Source organism: Oncorhynchus mykiss, chromosome 9 (assembly GCF_057628025.1).
Source record: "Oncorhynchus mykiss isolate SJ-2025 chromosome 9, ASM5762802v1, whole genome shotgun sequence".
Classification (NCBI taxonomy): Eukaryota; Metazoa; Chordata; class Actinopteri; order Salmoniformes; family Salmonidae; genus Oncorhynchus; species Oncorhynchus mykiss.
The window spans coordinates 16,598,003-16,618,975 of record NC_143030.1 but is presented as its reverse complement, the minus strand read 5'-3'; the positions used below and the strand labels follow the sequence as shown (position 1 = coordinate 16,618,975).

General features: G+C 42.5%; 2 protein-coding genes across 2 annotated transcripts; both read left to right on the top strand.

Annotated features, from left to right (window-relative positions):
* Nucleotides 1–597: 597 nt before the first annotated feature.
* Nucleotides 598–9,811, top strand: LOC110531528 (E3 ubiquitin-protein ligase TRIM17). Its single transcript, XM_021614747.3, has 8 exons — nt 598–1,005; nt 4,950–5,540; nt 5,876–5,971; nt 6,369–6,602; nt 6,937–7,099; nt 7,184–7,210; nt 7,952–8,325; nt 9,464–9,811. Exons 2-8 carry the CDS (start codon nt 4,959–4,961, stop codon nt 9,674–9,676), a joined length of 1,689 nt encoding a protein of 562 aa, XP_021470422.3. The 5' UTR covers nt 598–1,005; nt 4,950–4,958; the 3' UTR covers nt 9,677–9,811.
* Nucleotides 9,812–10,972: 1,161 nt separating this feature from the next.
* LOC110531527 (E3 ubiquitin-protein ligase TRIM39) lies at nt 10,973–20,321 on the top strand. Its single transcript, XM_036989182.2, has 10 exons — nt 10,973–11,562; nt 12,303–12,430; nt 12,670–13,010; nt 13,112–13,307; nt 13,682–13,777; nt 15,615–15,848; nt 15,958–16,105; nt 17,400–17,426; nt 18,041–18,308; nt 19,153–20,321. The coding sequence occupies exons 1-10, from the start codon at nt 11,556–11,558 to the stop codon at nt 19,421–19,423; spliced, it is 1,716 nt and encodes a 571-aa protein (XP_036845077.2). The 5' UTR covers nt 10,973–11,555; the 3' UTR covers nt 19,424–20,321.
* The last annotated feature ends 652 nt before the right edge of the window (nt 20,322–20,973 follow it).

Here is a 20,973-nt window from a genome sequence, read left to right as displayed (position 1 = left end):
AAGATGGCATGAAAGGTAACAGTCCAGAAAATCCAACAGTTGTGGTTTGATCTCGCTGTTTTATCCTTGATAAGGTTTAAAGGGGTGGTTAGTGGTTGAAACAGTAACACAACATACTCCCCACCACTGTTTCGGTAAAAAGCTGAGGGATTGTGCTGGAGAAATGTAATCACTCTCAAACTGATAGACAAAGTTATGGATGAAAGGACTGACTATCCATGATATCAAAATTGTATAGTTTTAAGGGTATACAGTGTTTGTTTACATTTACTTTGTTGACAAACATTGGAATAAAACAAGCTTGTATTTTGAGTTCTGATCAGGTATTGTTGAACTAAGTTCATGAGTCATAAGTTAAGTCCAAAAATGGATATAGCAACTGCATTTTGCTCTTTTAATGTATGTGATGTTGTCTCCTTTTCGTTTAAAATTAGATTCCTTACCTGTGGTTGTATTCAGTGTAGTGTTACCTCTGAACAGGAGGTGCGTTCAGTTCGCTTAAACGTTTGCTACGTTGAGGAACTATTTGTACTGAATAACACATTCCCCCCACCACCCCCACCCCCAAATGTTTTTGTACATTCTTGAACAGACTTTGAGGTATGTTTTCTCCCGTTCGATGGGTGAAGCAATGAGTGGCGTATTTAAACGGAATTGGTCATGTTGACGGCGTTCCCCAACACACAATCCAAACCCTCCCCGTTTTTCAATTGGTCATTCAGGTCAGCACTGTTTCTGTTTATTTTAAAAACGTACTGAGCGCAGCCCGGGACACAGCGTTACAAAGTTTTCATTCTGTGTCTTGTACGGTGAGACCAATGGTTGTTGAGCACATACCCATACTAAAAACTTCCAGTGATGTGGTTTTTTCATGAAAGAGGGAGGAGTTTACCAGTCTTCAAAATGCCACCTGAACTCAATCAAGAAAATTCATCAGATTGTGTTTCCCCCCAGAAGTGGAAGGTAATTGTTTCCTTGTGAGCGGTGTTCTGCATACATAGACAGGTGAGTTTCAATTGAATACTTTTGTCAAATGTGATCTATGCCGCACCATCCCCACATGGCATTCACAAGACCCTTAATTTCCTCTCAACTGAGTCAAACACAAATGGAACTCTTGACAACTTTTAAGCACTTGCGTCCATGTACAGCCTATGTTTTGTTAGATTACAACATAAGGATTAGAACATACATACAACATAAGGACTTCACAAAAAAATGTAACATTGTAACCATTTATTGCAACAATCGTTTATCCACCTATGTTTGTGGTCACAGTTTAGCACTGTTTTAGAGGGTGCGAGCGCACGTCACCATCTATTATGTCGGTGACTGGTAAAATCAAAGATTGTCATATTTTGACAAGATGGTCGAGTGACTGCTTTAATGGAAATGCATGTTCTTAAATATGGAAGGCAGGAGAACGTGCGAAAAGGTGGGGCCATTCTTGCCAATGGGGCAGAAGCATGTGACCAATGGGTCTTAGAGGACTCAGCTTTGTATCTGTGCCATTAAAGGATCTGTGACAAAATGGGCAGTGCTAATGAGGCTGTCTCCACTTTAAAATCGTCCATTTCTTTCTTAATTGGTTGATTTGTTCCCAACTTGTATGAATCCCCCATCAGTTGCTAATTTAAAATGGTGGAAGCCCTTTTTGCTCCTTAGTGGCACAGTGGTCTAAGGCAAGTGGTCTAAGGCAGTGCTAGTAGGTGTGACGGCAGACCTGGGTTTGTATCACATCTGGCTAAGATCTCTAGTCCCATAGGGCAGTGTACAATAGGCCCAGAGTCGTCCGGGTTTGACTGGAGGCGACTTTACAAGTAGGCCGTCATTGTCAATAAGAATTTGTTCTTCACTGACTTTTATATGGGTAAATATTATTGACATTTTTAAAAAAGTAATTACGTCCATGAGTCTGACAGCGGGAAACTCTGATCTTTTTATTTTTTTAAATCCACAAGCATCCACTTATCAGTGCATATGTAACAACCCGAGCCATTGTGAAACTTCGATTCCATCAAATAAGTCTTGCGTAGCATATTAGCAAAAAATGTTTTTTTTCTCCAAATTCGACACTCTTATTGACCTCCATACAAAAATGATTTGCTTATTTTCGTGGACAGATTTTCCTCTCGCTCTTCCTCTGGTAAAATGCATTGGTTTATTCAGTTTCAGATTATTGTTATTTGTTCATGCTTACATTATTTGTGGTTTTACATGTTTAACTGTCTTTTAATTTTGTCATGCGAGTCTCGACTGGTCTCTGTCTAGCCTAAAAACTAGGCATACCTGTTGATGAGAATGGTTTAGCCTGTTTTGGGAGTGTAAGTTCAGGCTATACTATCAACTTCTATTTATGACAACCTGTACTTGGAAGCTCTTGTTATGAGCGTTTGTCAAATGTGAACTATACTGCACCATCCCCAAGTGGAATTCATAAGGCCTTTTAGTCTAACGCTGTGTTTGTAAAGATTTGGGTAGGAATATACCATTTTGTGAAGTCTCAACTACTAGTTGGCTGCATTCAAGTTCTTTGAACTCGTTGAGAAACAGACTGGCTGGCAAATGGCCACCAAGCTTCGTAAACCATAAGCTAAAAGTACAGCTATCCTGTAGAGGTCGAGCGACTATTCAGAATGGCTGATTCATTTGGGCCGATTTCCAGTTATGAAAACTTGAAATCGGTATTTTTGGTCACCGATTTGACTTTTTTTTAACCTTTTTATTTAACTAGTCAGTTAAGTCAGTTAACAACACATTCTTATTTTCAATAATGGCCTAGGAACGGTGGGTTAACTGCCTCGTTCAGGGGCAGAACGACAGATTTATACCATGTCAGCTCGGGGAATTCAATCTTGTAACCTTATAGTTAACTAGTCCAACGCGCTAACCACCTGCCTCTCATTGCACTCCATGAGGAGACTGCCTGTTACGCGAAAACAGTAATTTTGTCCTTCACCTTTAATTGAAATGCGTTAGAATTTTAATTCATTCCTATGGAGAACTGCTCCTATCGGGGAGTGCCAATATGGCTGAACTGTGGCTTCAAACCTCAATAGCCAATACATGGCATCAGCAAGCCAGCTTGTACATACATTGTTGCCAACATGTGTTTGTGTTCCCGTCATGTTTTGAGGGCGCAAGCATCACCTGTCTGGGTGACTCCGGTAAAATGCATTGGTTTATGCAGTTACTGAGTAATTGTTAAATTCTATATATTCACTCATGCTTAAGTCAGTGACTGCCGCAATCATTATTAATGTGGTCTTCAATGTGTAAAGAACAGTGCTTGACTTGGACTGATATAGGTGCCTTACTCATTTTGGGTGCTGGTACTGTTTATATTTAGGTGCAGGAGTTCCACTATCTTAAAAGTGTAATCTATAAGAGCAACACAAGCCCAAGCAAAACAATTGAGGTGCTGGTACTCAGTTCTGGTGAGCTCCTGCCCATGCCGAGCATTGGTAGCGGTGCCTGTTAGCATTTTGTAATGCATGTTTTGACTGGTCTTTTGTATAGCCCATAGGCCTGGGTTTTTGGGAGTATCTGTTCAAGCTCAGGCTACACATGCAGACTTCCATTCACGTGTGTTGAAGCTCTTGTTATATGCTCAACTGAGTGAGTTAGGTCTGATTTTTAGGTTATCCAAATCTTTGTGTCCAAGGTAGACTATTTCTACTGTTTTGGGTTTTTTGATGTCATTTTGCATTCATATATTTGTTACATTCTCTCTTGCACTGTTATCACTGGGCTGCACTGTAAATAAAACTCGTATTTTTCACCATATTTGTTCTGTTAGTTCAAGCCCTCCAAACTAGATCCTATTCACTTAAACTGCCCAGTGTTTCCAGATTTCAATGAAATATGACCTGTAGCTACTTACAATAGGATTTAAATAGTTGTCCTTCTTTGTCCATATATAGTTGTCCATATATACTTTTAAAGGTTAGTATGGTTAAAAAGCAGATTCTCTGTTTGAATAGTTTTATTTTATATTTAACCTTTTAAAGAACATAGAACAAATTCTTATTTACAATAAGGCCGACACTGGGCCAATTGTGCGCTGGCCTATGGGACTCCCAATTACAGCCGGATGCAATGCAGCCTGGATTCGAACCAGGGACTGCAGTGATGCCTCTTGCACTGAGATGCAGTGCCTTAGACCACTGCGCCACTCAGGAGCAATATTGTAGGCTGTGGAGGGAAGGATGGCTCATAGCAATGGTTAGAATGGCATTTGATACCACTCCAGTCAAGCTATCAACACAAGCCCGTCCTCTCCAATTAAGATGCCACTAACCTCCTGTGGTGTGTGCGTACCCCTAACAATAGAATGGTGTGGGCATATATCATTATAAAAAATATTAATGCAAGTAGACTGCCGATTGACCAGCTCATCCTCTGTGCTGATGATTGGCCAACTCATTCTCCTTAGGGAGATGACATGTTCTGAGGAAATGGTGAAACCAATTTACTGTCTGAGATACAAGTTTGAGGTGTTTTTTTTTTATTTCAATTTATGCTTTGTCAATGCAAGTTTACATTTATTTGCATATGAGAACAGACTATAAACTTTAGAAAGTGCACTTTTCTCTGGGCAGTTACTTTAAATCACAAACTTTTGCTACCTTACCATAATTTTGGGACAAATGTGAATGCAAGCAATAGGCTGAACAACGTACCAGTTTTTGGTTGTCTCCAACCTTATTTTCAGTATTCACATTCATTTTTGTCAATGTAATATTCACAGGCTGTTTGTTTAGACAGGCAGCCCAAATCTGATATGTTTTCATGAATTGATATTTAGACCAATTGTATTAGCTGTGAAAAAGATCTGATGTGATTGTTCAAAAGATCCAATTAGGGGAGGGGGTGTTTATCGGAATTGGACTGCCTCAGACTAATTCAACTTAAATTTAATTCAATGTTTTCTAACCGGTTGTCCCCAGCTTGAAGAGATGGCGTCTTACAGCGCCATGTCAGAGGACCAGTTCCTGTGCTCCATCTGTCTTGGTGTTTTCACCAACCCGGCCACAATCCCGTGTGGACACACCTTTTGCAAGTCTTGTCTCGAGGGTGACTGGAACAGCAGTGGAGACTATGCAGTCTGTGCTGTGTGCAATATGAGGTTCACACCTACCCCCACCATCCTGGTCAACATAGTCCTGAGAGACCTTGTGGAAAGTTTCAAGGGGGCGAGTAGATGTGGCGGCTCGGCCGTAGACATTCCCACTGTGGCTCCGGGAGAGGTCTCCTGTGACGCGTGCTTAGGATACGGGATGACCAAGGCTGTCAAGACCTGCCTGGTGTGTGTGTCGTCGTACTGCCTGGAGCATGAAGTGGTTCACAATACCCGGTTCTCCAGGCATCAGCTGGTCAGGCCCCTGGCTAACCTGGAGAAGAGGATGTGTTCGAACCATGAGAGGCTCCTGGAGCGTTACTGCCGCACTGACAAGACCATGCTGTGTGCGGGGTGTGATACTCACCCGGAGCCGGCCCACCAGGTTGTGTCGATGCAGGTAGAGTTCTTGGCTCAAAAGGTAAGAATGAGTTTTAGAGCCATGGTTCCTCAATCCAAAGTCTGATTCACTAGGCAACAAACGGAAGCAAACTGACTGAAACCGAGAGGGACTAGCTGAACTTGTCCAATAAATGCTTGTTTCTGATGTGAAATGATTTCCTTCGATCCTGGTCCTTATTTGTATTCATTAAGGCACACTATATAAAAACAATTTGGAACACATTGTTCAAGTAGGTCCTCACGTGTTTCATCCATTTATTATTTAGTTTGGTGCCTAATGAATATGCCCATGGGGACCGTGTTTTTTTTGTTCTATCCCAGCACTAATGCTAACATGTATGGTCTTCACTTCAGGCTCAGCTGACTGAAGCCCAAGCAGAGGTAAAAGAGAAGCTGAAGGCCACTCGGAAAGAAGCAGAGCAATTCAACTCTTCATTCCATCACTGCAAGGTGAGTTTTTTTTTTTTTTTTTTTTTTTTTCATTTGAATTGTCTATAGTCACGGTCGTTGTAATTGTGAAGTCTTTTGTCATAACATTCAATTGTAAAACATTCCAAGAAACCTCACATGGGGTTACCAAGACTGGGACAGTTTAACCTGTGCACCTGGGTTAGTCACTGCTTCGGGGCATTTGCTTACATTGTTGTGCCTACTGAGAATATATTTTGCCTTAGGATGTGTTCAGGATGGTGTAATGCTTTGGAACATTCAGATAAATGTGTTGTGCAGAACATGCTGATTGAGATTATGAATGTCCATCTAATGTATTTCTATCTGGAACTTTCAGAAGTTATCACATCAATGAAAAACGCCTCCTAGATCTGTTTTGTGTACTTGCCCCTTGCAGGATGTAGCGACGAGCCAGATCCGGTTTGTGAATGGGTTCCGACTAGACCTGGTCAGCAAGGTGGGGCAGATTTGTGAACGCTACAACATTGAGGCCCGTAGGAGGGTGGATGAGATGAAGAGCACAGCCTCCCATCAGAGACGTGTGCTTGAAGATCACATAACAGCTCTGACGAGCAGAGGTGCCGAGCTGGAGCGGCTGATTGGCTCCTCAGACTCCTTTGCGTTTCTTAATGTGAGTCTTTGCAGCCGACTTGAGTCCAGAGTGACTTTTCTGCAAATCCCTTTGCATCCATAAATGTCACAATGGTTTTGATGCTCTTGTACATGGCCATTGGCTGCACTCTGAATTGCTTCCACTTCTCCCAAAGTGTTTTTTTGAATTTACACTCCAAGTCAGATGTAGCTATGGTGGAAACTTCCTACAGGCAATGCTTACAAAAATCAAACGCTTTTAAATCCAAGAAGGGTACAAGTGTGGAGAATCTAAACACGGCATTGTTGCAGGTCAACTGGCTTGTATGTTCAACCCCATTCATTCCATATCTCTTTGTTCCTTCTCCTTTTAGATTCTTCCCTCTCTCCCTTCTGCTCTTCCAGATGGGGTCGGAGAACAATGCAGCATCAACATCCCCCCGAACCTACTGGGAAACCTTCTGTATACCTTAATGAAAGACATGGACAAACTAGCCAAGATGGGCAACTTGTCTACAAATGGCTATGCTGCCCCAGGTCTTTTTTTTTCTCAGTCTGATGTACAACATTTTGCGGTTATGTTTTCATTTTTTTTGTAACCTTTCTGTGTTTATCCCACAGAGATTGCCGTGGTTAAAAAGTTCACAGGTGAGCAAAGGTGTACTCCTGAGTCTGCGTCCCATGTTTTATATTTCGTATCCACCCAGCAGATTGAATGATTCTGGAAGGTGAATGATTCTGGAAGGTGGATTGCTAACCTCACCACAGGAGGCCAGTGAGGGAGGACTGCTCATAATAATAGAATGGAGTAAATGGAATGGTATCAACCAGATGGAGACTGCGTGTTTTATACCATTCCACCGATTTACTATGAGCCTGTCCTCCCCAAATGAAGGTGCTGCCTGTAAACCTCATGTATTCTAAACTTTGACCTTAATCCTTACTGAACTTTATGTACCAGGGACAAATATACACTTGTCTATAATGGCAAAGGTGCATAAAATGGAGGAATTCAACTATGAAGTCATTGTTTTAGCACTACCCACAAAGTGGTGTTCGACATGATTCAATCTAACAGTAAATTGACACAATCTACTTTTTTCGTTAATACAATTTTTTATTTGGAGCTGGAATTGGGTCATGCTGTGCTAATGATTTATATATATTTTTTAATAACAAAGCAGTGTACAATATGGCAAAACTAAGGAATTTGTCTGCTATTGGATTGAAATGAATCTAACCACTGATCATAAAGTTGTCCTCTAGCCATACCCCCTCCCAAAATGAACCCTTACGTAGCCTTTGGATCTGCTGGCCAAATACCTAATATTAGGGAACAATTGATTGTTGCGTTCCTCTAGCCCAACCTTTCTCTTCTCCTCCTCTCAGTTGAGGTGACTCCTGACCCCAGCACAGCCCACCCATCGCTCCTGTTCAAACAGGCGTCACGTGAGATCCGAGTGGACCAGAGCACGAGGCGAAACGTCTGGCCCATGTCTGCTCAGCGCTTCACCCAGGTGCTGTGCGTCCTCGCCCCCCAGGGGTTCAGCAGCCACCGAGCATACTGGGAGGTGGAGGTGGAGAACTGGACTTCGATGGGATCTGGTGTGTGGTGTGTGGGTGTGGCAACTATATCCTCCATGACATCACGAGGGGTGGATCTCACCCCTGAGAAGGGGTTCTGGGTCCTGGTTCACCGCGGGGGAAAGCTTTGGCCCTCCACCAACACAACCCCTGTGGCTGTCGGAACACAAAGGAGAATGGTATGTTAATGGCATAGTTGGACAGAGGGCACTTGGCCCAAAGTGTTCTCGAGTCTAATACACCTCTATGATTATATAAATAAATACAACTATACTTTAAATGTTCCTCACCAGGAGAGGGCACAATCACACTGGAATATTTGAACTGGGGAAAAGGTTCTCATTTTGATTCATGCATGTCTTTTGGAGCTAGCCTTTAAAGTGTCATGATGAATATTTGAAGATACAAGTTGAATATTTCTAATGTTTGATCACTCTATGTGGCATAGATATGAGTCAAACATTTTATTCTAGTCTCAATTTTTTTTAAAAATAGAATAATTTTGGTCATAAAGTCTGAGATTTGCTAAATGGAAAAAATGTATATCACAGAATGAAGGGGTACTGTAAAAGTCCATGGGTTTATTTCAATCCTGCCCACAGCTGGCATCACTCAAGTTGGCTGCAGCAGAACACGACCTGATCGTAATGCCCTTGGTCAATTTGGTTTGACAGTGGATATCCCTATGGGGCTAGTTGGAGACCATCAGTAAGTTCTACTATGTACATGGGACAATATTTTAAAAGGTCAATAGCTATTTTTTTTATTGACCTCAAACCAACTATACATTGTAGAAATGTGTATATACATATTGAAACCATTTAATGAGACAACAAAGGTGTGTAACATGAAGATATTGTTCCACTTACGTTGTGTAAGTTATTGATGGTCGCTAACTAGCCCAATAGATTGGCTATCCAAAGTCAAACCAATTTTACAACGGTAGCATACCAGCTGACGGAAAGCTTAATGGTGAAAAGTTGGCTGGCTAGCTAGTCTACTTCCAGACATGACCTGGTTAGACGCGCTCAAGTTTTCTAGAAGGGTGATTTGACTGTGGGTTTTGGCAGGGAAGTACAAACGCTTCCCTCGTTTGAACACACAAACGTGGGCGCACTCGAGATTCCCACATCAAAACATGCCTCCTAAATCCTGCTCTGTCGCATTTCATAATGAGGAGTTGAAATGTTGGCTAAATCCAGAATCATATCTACACCTTTAAGTTCAAGTCAAATGTATTTATTCCGGAGGGGCAATTTTCAAATACAATTTGTTTACTTTAAGTAACTATTAATAAACTTATTTTATACTTTACAGGCACATGTGGGTGTGTACTTTGACGGGCGGGAGCGGCGCGTGTCTTTCTACGACGTGAATCTCGGTCATCACCTCTACACATACCACCACGTGCCAACCAATGAAAGACTCTACCCTGTCTTCAGCCCTGATTTCTTCAGTCCTGGAGACAACCCCGCCAACCACGTCATGATTGTTAGACCCTTTGCTGCTACAAACCACCAACGTGGATGATGATGCTCAGAGCCAGTCCAAGCCTTTTGGGGGAGAATTCTGGTCAAGATCACTTTACTTTTTTTTGTTTTTCTTGTCAATTATTTTTATCAAATTAAATGTTTTTAAAGATGTCTTAATAAAAGTAAAACTTAACTTGAGCTCCTTATTGTTGCATGTAGAAAACCGATCTCTCCCTTCCCGTCTAACAGGACCGTAGAGTGGCATTGCCTTATTCTCACGGGAGCTGAATTTGAAAAGGAAAAAAAAGATTTACCTTTGCTTCCTCTGTACTTGTTTTCTCAATTAATCTTATTGAAGGAGGTCTGAAAGTCTTCTTGGGTATTCCCCTCTTATGGAGTTCAGGAGACCCAGGGGAAGATCTCAATTGCATACTCCTCGTGTCCTCTCTAGTCTCAGTCTCAAAACCCACTGGATGAGTAAGCCAGGGGTCCCTCCCTTCTGAACTCTTCCTCCAATCGGTTTTGAGGAGGAGACTACGCGAGGGGTATGAAATTGTGCTCTTTTCCAGGATGGAGGAAGCAAGGGTTGAATGCTAGTAATGTTTTCAGACAGCCAAGGTTTAGGGTCATGTAGTGCTAGACTTGGGCAGGAGCTCACAGTAACTGGGTACTTGCAAAGGTGATGGTCACAGTAGACGGTCTATTCCCAAACCACTCCATATTGATTGGGGTGATCTGTTCAGAATGCTGCAGATGGTAAGAGGGCAATGTTTGTTTTTTTAAAAATCTTGGCTGCATTCCACTTCTACACATTTCTCAAAGTGTACTTGAGCATTCATGTATTTGAAAGCATTGGATTGGTGTAAGCATTGGCTGCAAAGTTTCCACCACTGTTAAATCTGTAACTGGGAGTGTACACTTCAGGAGGAAGGAGACATTGGCACTCAATCATGACTGGGAGTATGCAAGTGTAAGCGACAGAAGAGTTGGGAATCGGGATGCTGCCTAGGTAATTTCTACATCACCTCAACTTTCCTCCATTTTACACTCAGAATGTTGAATTTAAATCTACAGTGTATATGACAGGACAAATCATTGACCAATACAATTCTTACAGAAGTTAAGGCCATGAGGAGTAGTGACTGGATTAGTGAACAATTCCAGACTGAGCAATCTTTTAAGCAGACTGTTTTCTAGAGGAAGCTCTATCTGATAATAGAATAGTGGGTTGGTCAATGTCATGTGAATCTTGAACCAAAACCCATATCTCTTGCGACTTCACAAATATTTCCAATCTGTGTTTAGCTCCAACTGATGGCAATGGAGTGAAACGACACTTGTGCTTAGGCTACTTCAGTGTGCATTGTCACAGGTGCCTCTTGACTTAATCTGGTTAGTTTTTGTAATGTTTTCATGGAAAGGAACAAAATTACAATCCATTATAGCCTACGCCTAATTGTGACAATTCTGACAACTTTGCTTAGGCTTCTGGAGTGATTGTGATGTCGGGATTGAGTAGGGTGTGCGTAAAGGTGGCGACTAGAGGCACTAATTTCCTACCATGTCCTGTGTTCGTAAAGCATTTGACTAGGATTGCTGATCAAGGATCAGTTTTGCATTTCGACCATAATATGTTTATATGGACTTGGATAAGGGGCCTGATCCTAGATCTGCACTCCTGCTTCTCGAATACAGGTGAAGTTTGGACACACCCACAGTGCTCACTGCTCAGATCAACGTGAGAGAGGGAGGGAGATACTGCAGGGTGTGATGTTGCGCTCGAGGGAGAGACACTAGTGAGTTTCACAGGGCCTAAACCTGTTGTGTATTTCCATAGAGACTGCAAGTACAATAGTGAAGTAGGGAGAACGCTCCGGAGTCCTGTACAGAGACACGGGACTGTGTGGACACATGAGAAACAGGATACTTTAATCAGCATGCAGAGTAAGTCCACCTTTTATTTCTATATACATTTTTATCCCTTTTATTGTAATGTCATCAAGTTGGTTACCAAGAATGATTTAAACTTGTTTGGACAGCTTTTTTTCACAGCATGTGAGGAGTGTTTTCATAAGTGCATTTAAAGAAATGTTGATCTCGTATAGAACGATTTACAAAAGTATGAATCAATGGTATGGGTGGAGAAATGATTTTTAAAGTCAACATGAAAGAATAGTGTCAAAGTGTTTTGTTTTAGCATGAATTTGAAAATAGTTCTGTGGAAATTGACATGGGTTATTCTGCCATATGCTCTCCCTGTAAATTCAAACTTCCTGTATTTGTGAAGCTGTTTGGTTAATAGTATCGTTATTCTAAGTTGAAAAGGTATTTATCGAAGCATGTCATTTCTGTTCAAGTAGGTTGTGTCCCAAAGGGCACCATATCCTCTCCGTGCACTACACAGGGAATACGGTGCTATTAGAGACGCGGACAGTACGCATCCGTACAGATTCTTTTAAAACCTAGAGCAGGTACAAGGTAGACGTACAGCCTGCATTTCTACATTCCAGGGGTGGTTTGCAGCTGAAGCGTTTGGAACAAGCTCTTTCATGACCTGTTTGCTGATGGGAGTGAGCATTGTGTTGATGTTTAAAAAGTTAGGGCTGTGGTGCTCATTTCCAACATACTGGCTTTTTCGTCTCTACCTCTTACACTCTATCTCACTCTCTCACCTCCCCCGTCAGGTGTGAGATCCCCAGCGAGGGGGGGCACCTTATCAGAGGAGTCATTCCAATGTTCTATCTGTCTGGAGGTCTTCGTAGAGCCTGTCTCGACCCCCTGCGGACACAGCTTCTGCAAGGCCTGTCTTCAGGTATCACATTTATTTTATAAAGCCTTTTTTACATCAGCAGTTGTCACAAAATACTTTACAGTTACCTGGCCTAGACCCTCAAAAGCAAAGAACGTTCTAGAAGGTATTAAGGAACCTAGAAAGAACACTAGACTACGTGCTTCCAACCCCTCGTGTGTGTTTCCATGGACTGACTACACATTTTCTGTACATTCTTCTCTTTCTCCTCCTCCCTCCCTTTCATCCTCCTTGTTCTGTAGGGCTACTGGGATCACAGCAAGAAGTTCCAGTGCCCCATGTGTAAGAAGAGCTACACCCGGAGGCCGGAGCTCAGCATAAACCGTGTCCTCGCTGAGATCTCTTCCCAGTTCCAGGGGCTCGATGTGGGGGTGACTTCACCGAACACGAAGGCGGGTGCGGTGGCTGGGTGTCTGGCGGTGGGACATGGGTTTCACGGAGAGTCACCTGCGGCGGAGGGTGGAGAGTTCGCCCGGGCGGGCGAGGTGCCATGTGACGCATGCATTGGGAGGAAGATGAGGGCATTGAAGTCTTGTCTCAACTGTCCCGGGTCATACTGCGACGCACATCTCCGACATCACAAGTGAGAAATAAAGAATATAAATATTTTTCCGCCTTCTCCCTATGATTGAAATGTAATTGACCCCCACCCTGACACATAAGCTAAACTTGACCTAAACACAGGAAGGTGAAGTCTCTGACATCCCACCGCCTGGTTGAGCCCATGCACCGCCTGGAAGAGAAGATCTGTAAGAAGCACGAGCGCCTGCTGGAGGTCTACTGTCGTAACGACCATGGCTGCGTCTGCATCTCCTGCGCAGAAGCCTCACACAAGACCCACGAGATCGTCTCCGTCGACCGTGAGTGGAAGAAGAAGATGGTGAGTCCACAGACAGATACAGCAAAAAGATAGGCTTGGTAGCCAGGCTTTAGCTCAGTGGGCTAACAGCCTTGTAAGTGCACAGGATACCCTGGTTGATTATAATTACAGAAATTGTGTAGCACTACAGTGCATTAGCTCAGCAGGCAGACAGACAGATGGGCAAGCTGAGATGTGTAACACTATATAACTTGTGGATACATTATTGTTGGGTACAGCCAGCCATTGGGGTAATGGAGGTGATTTGGCATTCATCACACCTAGCATCTGCATCACATCTAGCCAGTAATTGCAACAAAAGCACCCCCTCTTGTGTATGTTTGGAATTGTACTGTACTATACATCAGACTTGGATATTTTCTGCCCTCACACAGAGTCATCTGGGCAAGTGGAGATCAGAGCTTAAACACCTAATCAAGGAGCGGGCCAAGAAGTTGGAGGAGATCAACCAGTCCATACGGGTCATAAAAGTGAGTCCCTTGTATAAATGGTGATTTCATCAAAATGCACCACCTTTGACTTTTGTGCTGTTTTGTTGAGTGAGTGTAAACTGGATTGTATTAATTAGGGCAAACCGTAGCAAATCAACAATAGTGCATTGTACAGTTTAGTTGATTGGCATACTGCCTCTTGATCAGACACTTTTTTCCCCCCTTCTATTTCTGTAACATAAACATCTATCTTGACATATGGTGAATAAAGTTATGATGTATAAATCAAATGGAATACATTTGCATAGTGTCCCCAGCCCTTACGCTAGGTCTTATAGTTGACTACCATAGAGAGTTTTTGCTCCCATGTTTGTAATGGCTCTGGTCCATCCCCTAGGCCTAGGCAGACTAACCAGCGTGGCCAGTGTAAACATTTACCTGAGTGCCCACACCCTGTTTTAATCCTATACTCCTTAGCTAGAACCTCCTGGAAACTCCCTTTGTGGACCAGATAGAATTTCTGTAGGTTTTAAAGGGGAAATCCGGTATTTGAATAACAGCAAAACGACCACCCCTGCCACTTGTTTAGGTAAACAGCTGAGGCATGAGACTAGAGAAAATGTAGCCACTCTCAAATGCATAGACAGGCAGTAGCCAAGGTTGTGGCGTCAATTCCTGCAGGGATTACATACTGTAGACACAGCCAATTGAGACTAGGCTAAATGGTAGTAAACAACCCTGTTTTACCTGTAACAGTACTTTCTACTCACTAAAGCTTCCTAAGTTCACTGCTACACTGGGTGACCAGTCTCCTGGTCAGATATTGACTGTAAATGCACATTGCAACTGCAGTTCACTTTAGCCATGTTTAAAAATCCGATGAGGATGAGTTTACAGAGGGAGGGAATATATTGGTGGGTCACTTTCTGACTGGAGGGAGGGGGGAAAGAGATGGGGGGGGGGGGGCATGATAACCAATTCTGTTAATAGGTTTTGATTTTCAATGTTTTTGTATTATACACTTTTCCTGTGTAATCATGAACACGTGAAATGGAAAGGAAGTATAACAAAATACACACGGTTTCCTCCAACTCAAACCGGTAGATATTTGAATGTGGGCTGAGGGAGATAAGGCAGCTAGACCTGTTTGGCGAGTTGTACTGTTGGCAAACCGGGGTGGGTGTGTCCACAGCTTTAGTCACTTTGCAGCATTCAAACACCTACCTCAGCCGTGTGTGTTTTCACACCACAACCTCTCTCCTGCATCACCCCATCACGTCTTTATAGCAGTATGGAGATGGAGATAAATCCTTCACTCTCCATCTCCAGAATGTCTGTATACAGTGCATTCAAAGTATTCAGAACCCTTGACTTTTTCCACATTTTGTTACAACCTTATTCTTATTCTAGTAGTTTTCCTCATCAATCTACACACTACCATAATGACAATGTGAAAAGTTTATTTTTTTAAAAATGTTAGCAAATGTATTTAATGTTTTAAGTATTCAGATCCTTTGCTATGAGATTCAAATGAGCTCAGATGCATCCTGTTTCCATGGATTATCCTTGATGTTTCTACAACTTGATTGGAGTCTAGCTGTGGTAATGCATTTATCTGTATCTCTAGAATATGTCCATGCATGTCACGCTGTCCTCTCCCATCTCTGACTCTCACTGTATATAGACTTCTTGTGTTATTGACTGTACGTTTGTTTGTTCCATGTGTAACGCTGTGTTTGTCACTATGCTTTATCTTGGCCAGGTCGCAGCTGTAAATGACAACATGTTATCATCTGGCCTACCTGGTTAAATTAAGGTGAAATAAAACGTTTAGACATACAGCCATTGTTCTATTTTCTATCACCTGTCTTTATAGAGCACTGCCCAGAGGGAGTTGGAGGACAGCTGGCAGGTATATGCAGAGCTGCAGCGTCTGGTGGAGCAGAGCCAGGCTGAGCTGGTGGAGCTGATCGCTACGAGACAGCGTGAGGCGGAGAGGCATGCCCAGGATCTGGCCAGAGGTCTGGAGGACGAACTGAGTCAGCTCCGGAAGAGGAGCGGAGAGCTGGACGCCCTGGCACAGAACCAGGATAAAGTCATCTTCCTCCAGGTAGGCTAAGACATGACAAGGGGATACACAGACCCACACACACACACAAACTCAGACACGCATATATACACACACCCGCAGTTAAACCCCTCCTTGTCCTCCCCTGCAGAGCCTGCCCACCCTGGCGCCCCTCCCAGAGCCCAGTAATTGGTCAGGCGTGAGTGTGAACACAGACCTCTACCTAGGAACCATCCAATCATCCGTAAGCACCCTTGTCGACAGGTTCCAGGAAGAACTGAAGAGTCTGTATGGAAAAGGTGGGAAACATCAACCATTATTATATAGAGCAAATGATACCTTGTTTTTCAGGGTAAACTAGTGCTGCACTACCCACAGCAGGGGTAGGCTACAGGTACTGCAGGATTTTGTTGCCACTGGCACCACTCCTGACCAACTCAGCTAATTGATCAGTCCACTGATTGCCTAAATTCAACACACCTGGTGTTCCACATCGGTTAAATCAAAAACATGAAGTTCTACGGCACTCCAATACCAGCGTTGCCTACCCCTGATCTACAGTATAAGGCTTTAGTCAAATGTGTAAAACTGAATCGAGAGACAACCATTTTCACTTGCTTACTGTGACCTCACTTTCTGTTTCCAAATCCCTTTTCTCTCCAGATAGAATATACCTGTAGGCGCCAATCTAGGGATCAGTTAGTTTCACTCAATCCTTACCTCAACTGCAGGGAAGAAAAAACCCACCAAACTGACCTTACATCAGTGTTTATCACGGCTCATAATAATGGCCAGAACGGAGCAAATGGAATGGCATTTTGTTGATGTATTTGATACTATTCCACTCCAGCCATTACCATGAGCCCATCCTCTCCAATGAAGGTGCCACTAACCTCCTGTGGTGTCTATGTAGATGTAGGTCATTGGACTAGCACCTCTAAATTATAAAGAGTGAGTCATCAGATGGGAGTACAGTAGATTCCAAAGGTCAGCCATCTGCTTCTCCTTACTGACAGCGCCACATTAAGGTGGGATTAGCACTGCTTGTTTACCTCCATTGTTGACTTTGACTCTGACTGTCGCTCGCCCGGCCGGAAAATAAATAAATATGGATGGTTTTTGTTCTTCACTGGTTGCCCTTGTAGCAACAGGTCACAAATCTTGCTGCTGTGATGGCACACTGTGGCATTTCACCTAATAGATATGGGAGATGTCAACATGATTTGTTTTCAAATTCTTTGTGGGTCTGTGTAATCTGAGGGAAATATGTGTCTCTTATATGGTCACACGTTTGGCAGGAAGTTAGAAATTGCAGCTCAGTTTCCAACCTCATTTTGTTGGCAGTGGGCACATCCTGTAGACTGTCTTCTCTTTAGAGCCAGGTCTGCCTACAGCTGCAGCTCTCAATAGCAGGGATATTCTCACTGAGTCTGTACATAGTCAAAGCTTTCCTTAATTTTGTGTCAGTCACAGTGGACAAGTATTATGCCACGATGTACTCTCTGTTTAGGGTCAAATAGCATTCTAGTTTGCTGTCTTTTGGTTCATTCATTCCAATTTCAAGTAACTTTGTTCTCGCTCTGTCTTTTGCAGAGCTCAGGCAGCTGCAGAACTATGCAAGTGAGTACAGTTACCTGTGTTTTGTTTTTTAGATTGGTGCGAATTTTACTTTCAACTGTGATTTTGCTAAACATACTCTTTGAAACAACTTTGTTTTAACGTTAATGACAGAATCCTGTGGACTTCTAAAATGTTGGTCGATATTATATAAATTGTAAGGCTTTGTTGAACCTCTGTAATTCAGCTTTGTCTATACTTCACTGTCAGTACTTGGTCATGATAACAGTTAGGATTTGATACAAACCTGCAGTGGAGGTTGGTGGCACCATAATTGGGGAGGACGGCACAGTAAGGGCTGAGCAGAGTAAGTGGAAAGGTATCAACATCAGACACATGGTTTCATTGTGTTTGATTCCATTCGCATCGTTCCAGACATTTATTATGAGCCGTCCTCCCCTCAGCAGCCTCCACTGGTTGTTTACTCCAGGAATATGTCCACTCCTCCATTTTGTTTGGTCAACTACAGGACATACATTGTTTTAAATGGAACTTGGACTGGTCACAATATAACCCACCCTCTTCCAAATATAACTTACTCTCTTCTCATAAGAATCAATGCTGTTCTAAATAGAATCAGCACTGTTCTCAACATGGCTGTCTCTCTGCTCCTCCAGCTGAAGTGTACCTGGACCCGGGTACTGCCCAGAGGAACCTGGTCCTGTCAGAGGACGGTCGCCAGGTGATATACGAGGAACGGAAGCACAACCAGTCGGAAGGCACTCGTCGCTTCAGCCCTGCACTCTTTGTGCTCGCTCGCGAGGGCCTCTCCTTTGGACGCCATTACTGGGAGGTTGAGGTGGGCCGCAAGACTGCCTGGACTGTGGGTGTGATGCGGGCATCGGCCCGCCGGAAAGGAGAGATAAAGCTGAGCCCTGACGGAGGGTAATGCTGACTTTCTATTTCATTGTTTTACTTTTTCAATTAAAATGTCATTCATTTTAAGGATAAAAGTTCAAATGTAATACAAAAAGCAACACATCCTTCCACAAATTTAAACACAAAATATCACAAATTGCCCAAGTGGCGCAGTGGTCTAAGGCACTGCAATGCTAGAGGCGCCATTACAGACCCGGGTTCAGTCCCAGGCTTTATCACAACTGGCCGTGATCAAGAGTCCCATAGGGCAGTTTACATTTGGCCCAGCGTCGCCCGGGTTAGGGGAGGGTTTGCCTGGGGGGACTTTACTTGGCTCATTGTGCACTAGCGACTCCTTGTGGTGGACCTGGGCGCCTGCAGGCGCTGACCTCTTGTCAACTGACCTCTCCGACACATTCGAAAGGCTGGCTTCCGGGTTAAGCGGGAGGGTGTTAATAAGTGCGGTTTGGCTGGTCATGTTTCTTAGGACGCATGTCTCGACCTTTGTTTGCCTCCCAAGCCCGTTGGGAAGTTGCAGCGATGAGACAAGATCAAAGTTGGGGAGAAAAAGGGGGTAAACAAATGTATACAAAATTTATAATAACAAAAACATATTCAAAAAGCTTCAGTCTAGATAGATTTCATGACCTTATTGTTACAAAGCATATTATTCAGTGTAGCAAAGTAATTTTTTATCCTACCTTTTTCAAATATTGAATAGGATGTTTTTAATTTTATTGCTAACACTTGCCGATAAGGGTACATGAATAGACATGAACAAATAGCTAGTTAAATGATCTGTAAATGTATTAGCTAATGTTATGGATGTGATATTTAGCAAGAATAATAATCTAATGTCAATTCATCAAAGGTACTGGTGCCTGTGGCTGAAGAGTGGGGAGGTCAAGGCTCTGGCATCCACTCGACAGCCCCTCCAGCTGACCTCTCACCCCCAGAAGATTGGCATCTTCCTTGACTATGAAGGTGGCCAGTTGTTGTTCTACGACGTCAAGGCGCGCACACACCTCTTCACGTTTGTGGATACTTTCAGTGAGAGTTTGTATCCGATATTCAGTCCCTGTCTCAACCAGGATGGAAAGAACACGGCCCCGCTCATCATCAGTACTGTGAAACATAGCTGAGACAAAACATGGCATGGGTTGTGAGACAAAACATGGCATGGGTTGTGTCCCAAATGGCATCCTATTGCCTATACAGTACACTAAATTTGACGGCACTCCTATGGGCCCTGGTCAAACATAGTGCAGGGAATAGAGTGCCATTTGGGATGCAACTTGACGACAACCCATTCTGCTCAGAGGTTGACCAATCACAGTTTAGCCACTTGATTAGGGGCCTGAGTTCTTCCTCACTGTGTGATCTTACCAGGAAAAACTGTGGTACCCAAGTGATAGTATATTGGCTATATAACTAAGGCCCAGAGTTTTCGTCAGGTTACGTAACATGGTCAGGAAAAGCTAATGTTTGATTGACCTTACTGTCCAGATTCTTACTTGCTTTAATACACAGAAGTCTAATGCTTTACATTTTAACTATTTTGATAGCTGGATTAATCAAAATGGATATTTAGTTTGGTATTGCCATACTTTAATTTGATTATTGCTTTACTAAACATGTTAAGTATTTGTTAAAGGGATCGATCTTTGGATAAAAATAAATCTTCTAATAATCCTTACTGTGGAACAGTTGACCTTTTTTTATGTCTCATTCTATATTTTTAATAAGTCTAAAGTAAATTGAAAGCTATAAACATAACTACAGTACAGCAACTTCATGTGTGTGTACGAATGGAGTCCCGACTCCGACATTGCTTATGCTAAAACTTCAATTCCATTGTTTTATTTTTTGATTGGTGTGTATTCTTAGATATTACTGCACAGTTGGAGCTAGGAACACAAGCATTTCACTACATACACAATAACCTCTTAAATATGTAAATACAGTACAGCAAATTCAGAGAAGTTTTTACTTTTGTACTTCAATCTGCAGCTTTTAAATAAAGATGTTCTATCAAGTAAATGGCCCCTGAAATGATATTCAACCCAAGTCCTAGGAAAGAAAACCACTACAGCGAAGTTGTGAAATTCACAGTGGACTTGGAGTTATATAAATGTCTGGACTATCATTAAATGTGAAGACTGTATATTATCAAATCAATTCTCTGGGTTTAATTATTATGTGACTAAAATAATCATGTAAACATTAACTAGGAAGTCAGGGCACCATGAAAATGTTTTTCTAATTTCCTGAATATAACTCTTCAGATATTAAAATATCTGATCAATTACTCATAGATTTAATGATGTATTACTTTTATGTCATCAGTTCTCATTACTGAACGTCGCAAACCCTTGAATATCTGCACGAACCCTAGTTTCCGTAATGAATCAGCAATATACAATTTGGCTTAATTCTTTATTTACTAACTCACTAATCACAGAAATGCGTAACAACAAACAGTAGAATTTGGTTACCAACACAGATTGAAAGTCCCTAGTGGGTTAAGCCGAAATAATTATAATCATTAATTCTAATCCTTTGCAATGAATTCAATGATGTACAATGTATCATTCAATGTATATATTTGTCGGTCTTCTCTGTTGGAATACTCGATCGTCCTGCAGAGTTCATCAGTCTCTAGTTAACGTTCCCAGAAGTCACATTGTCTTTT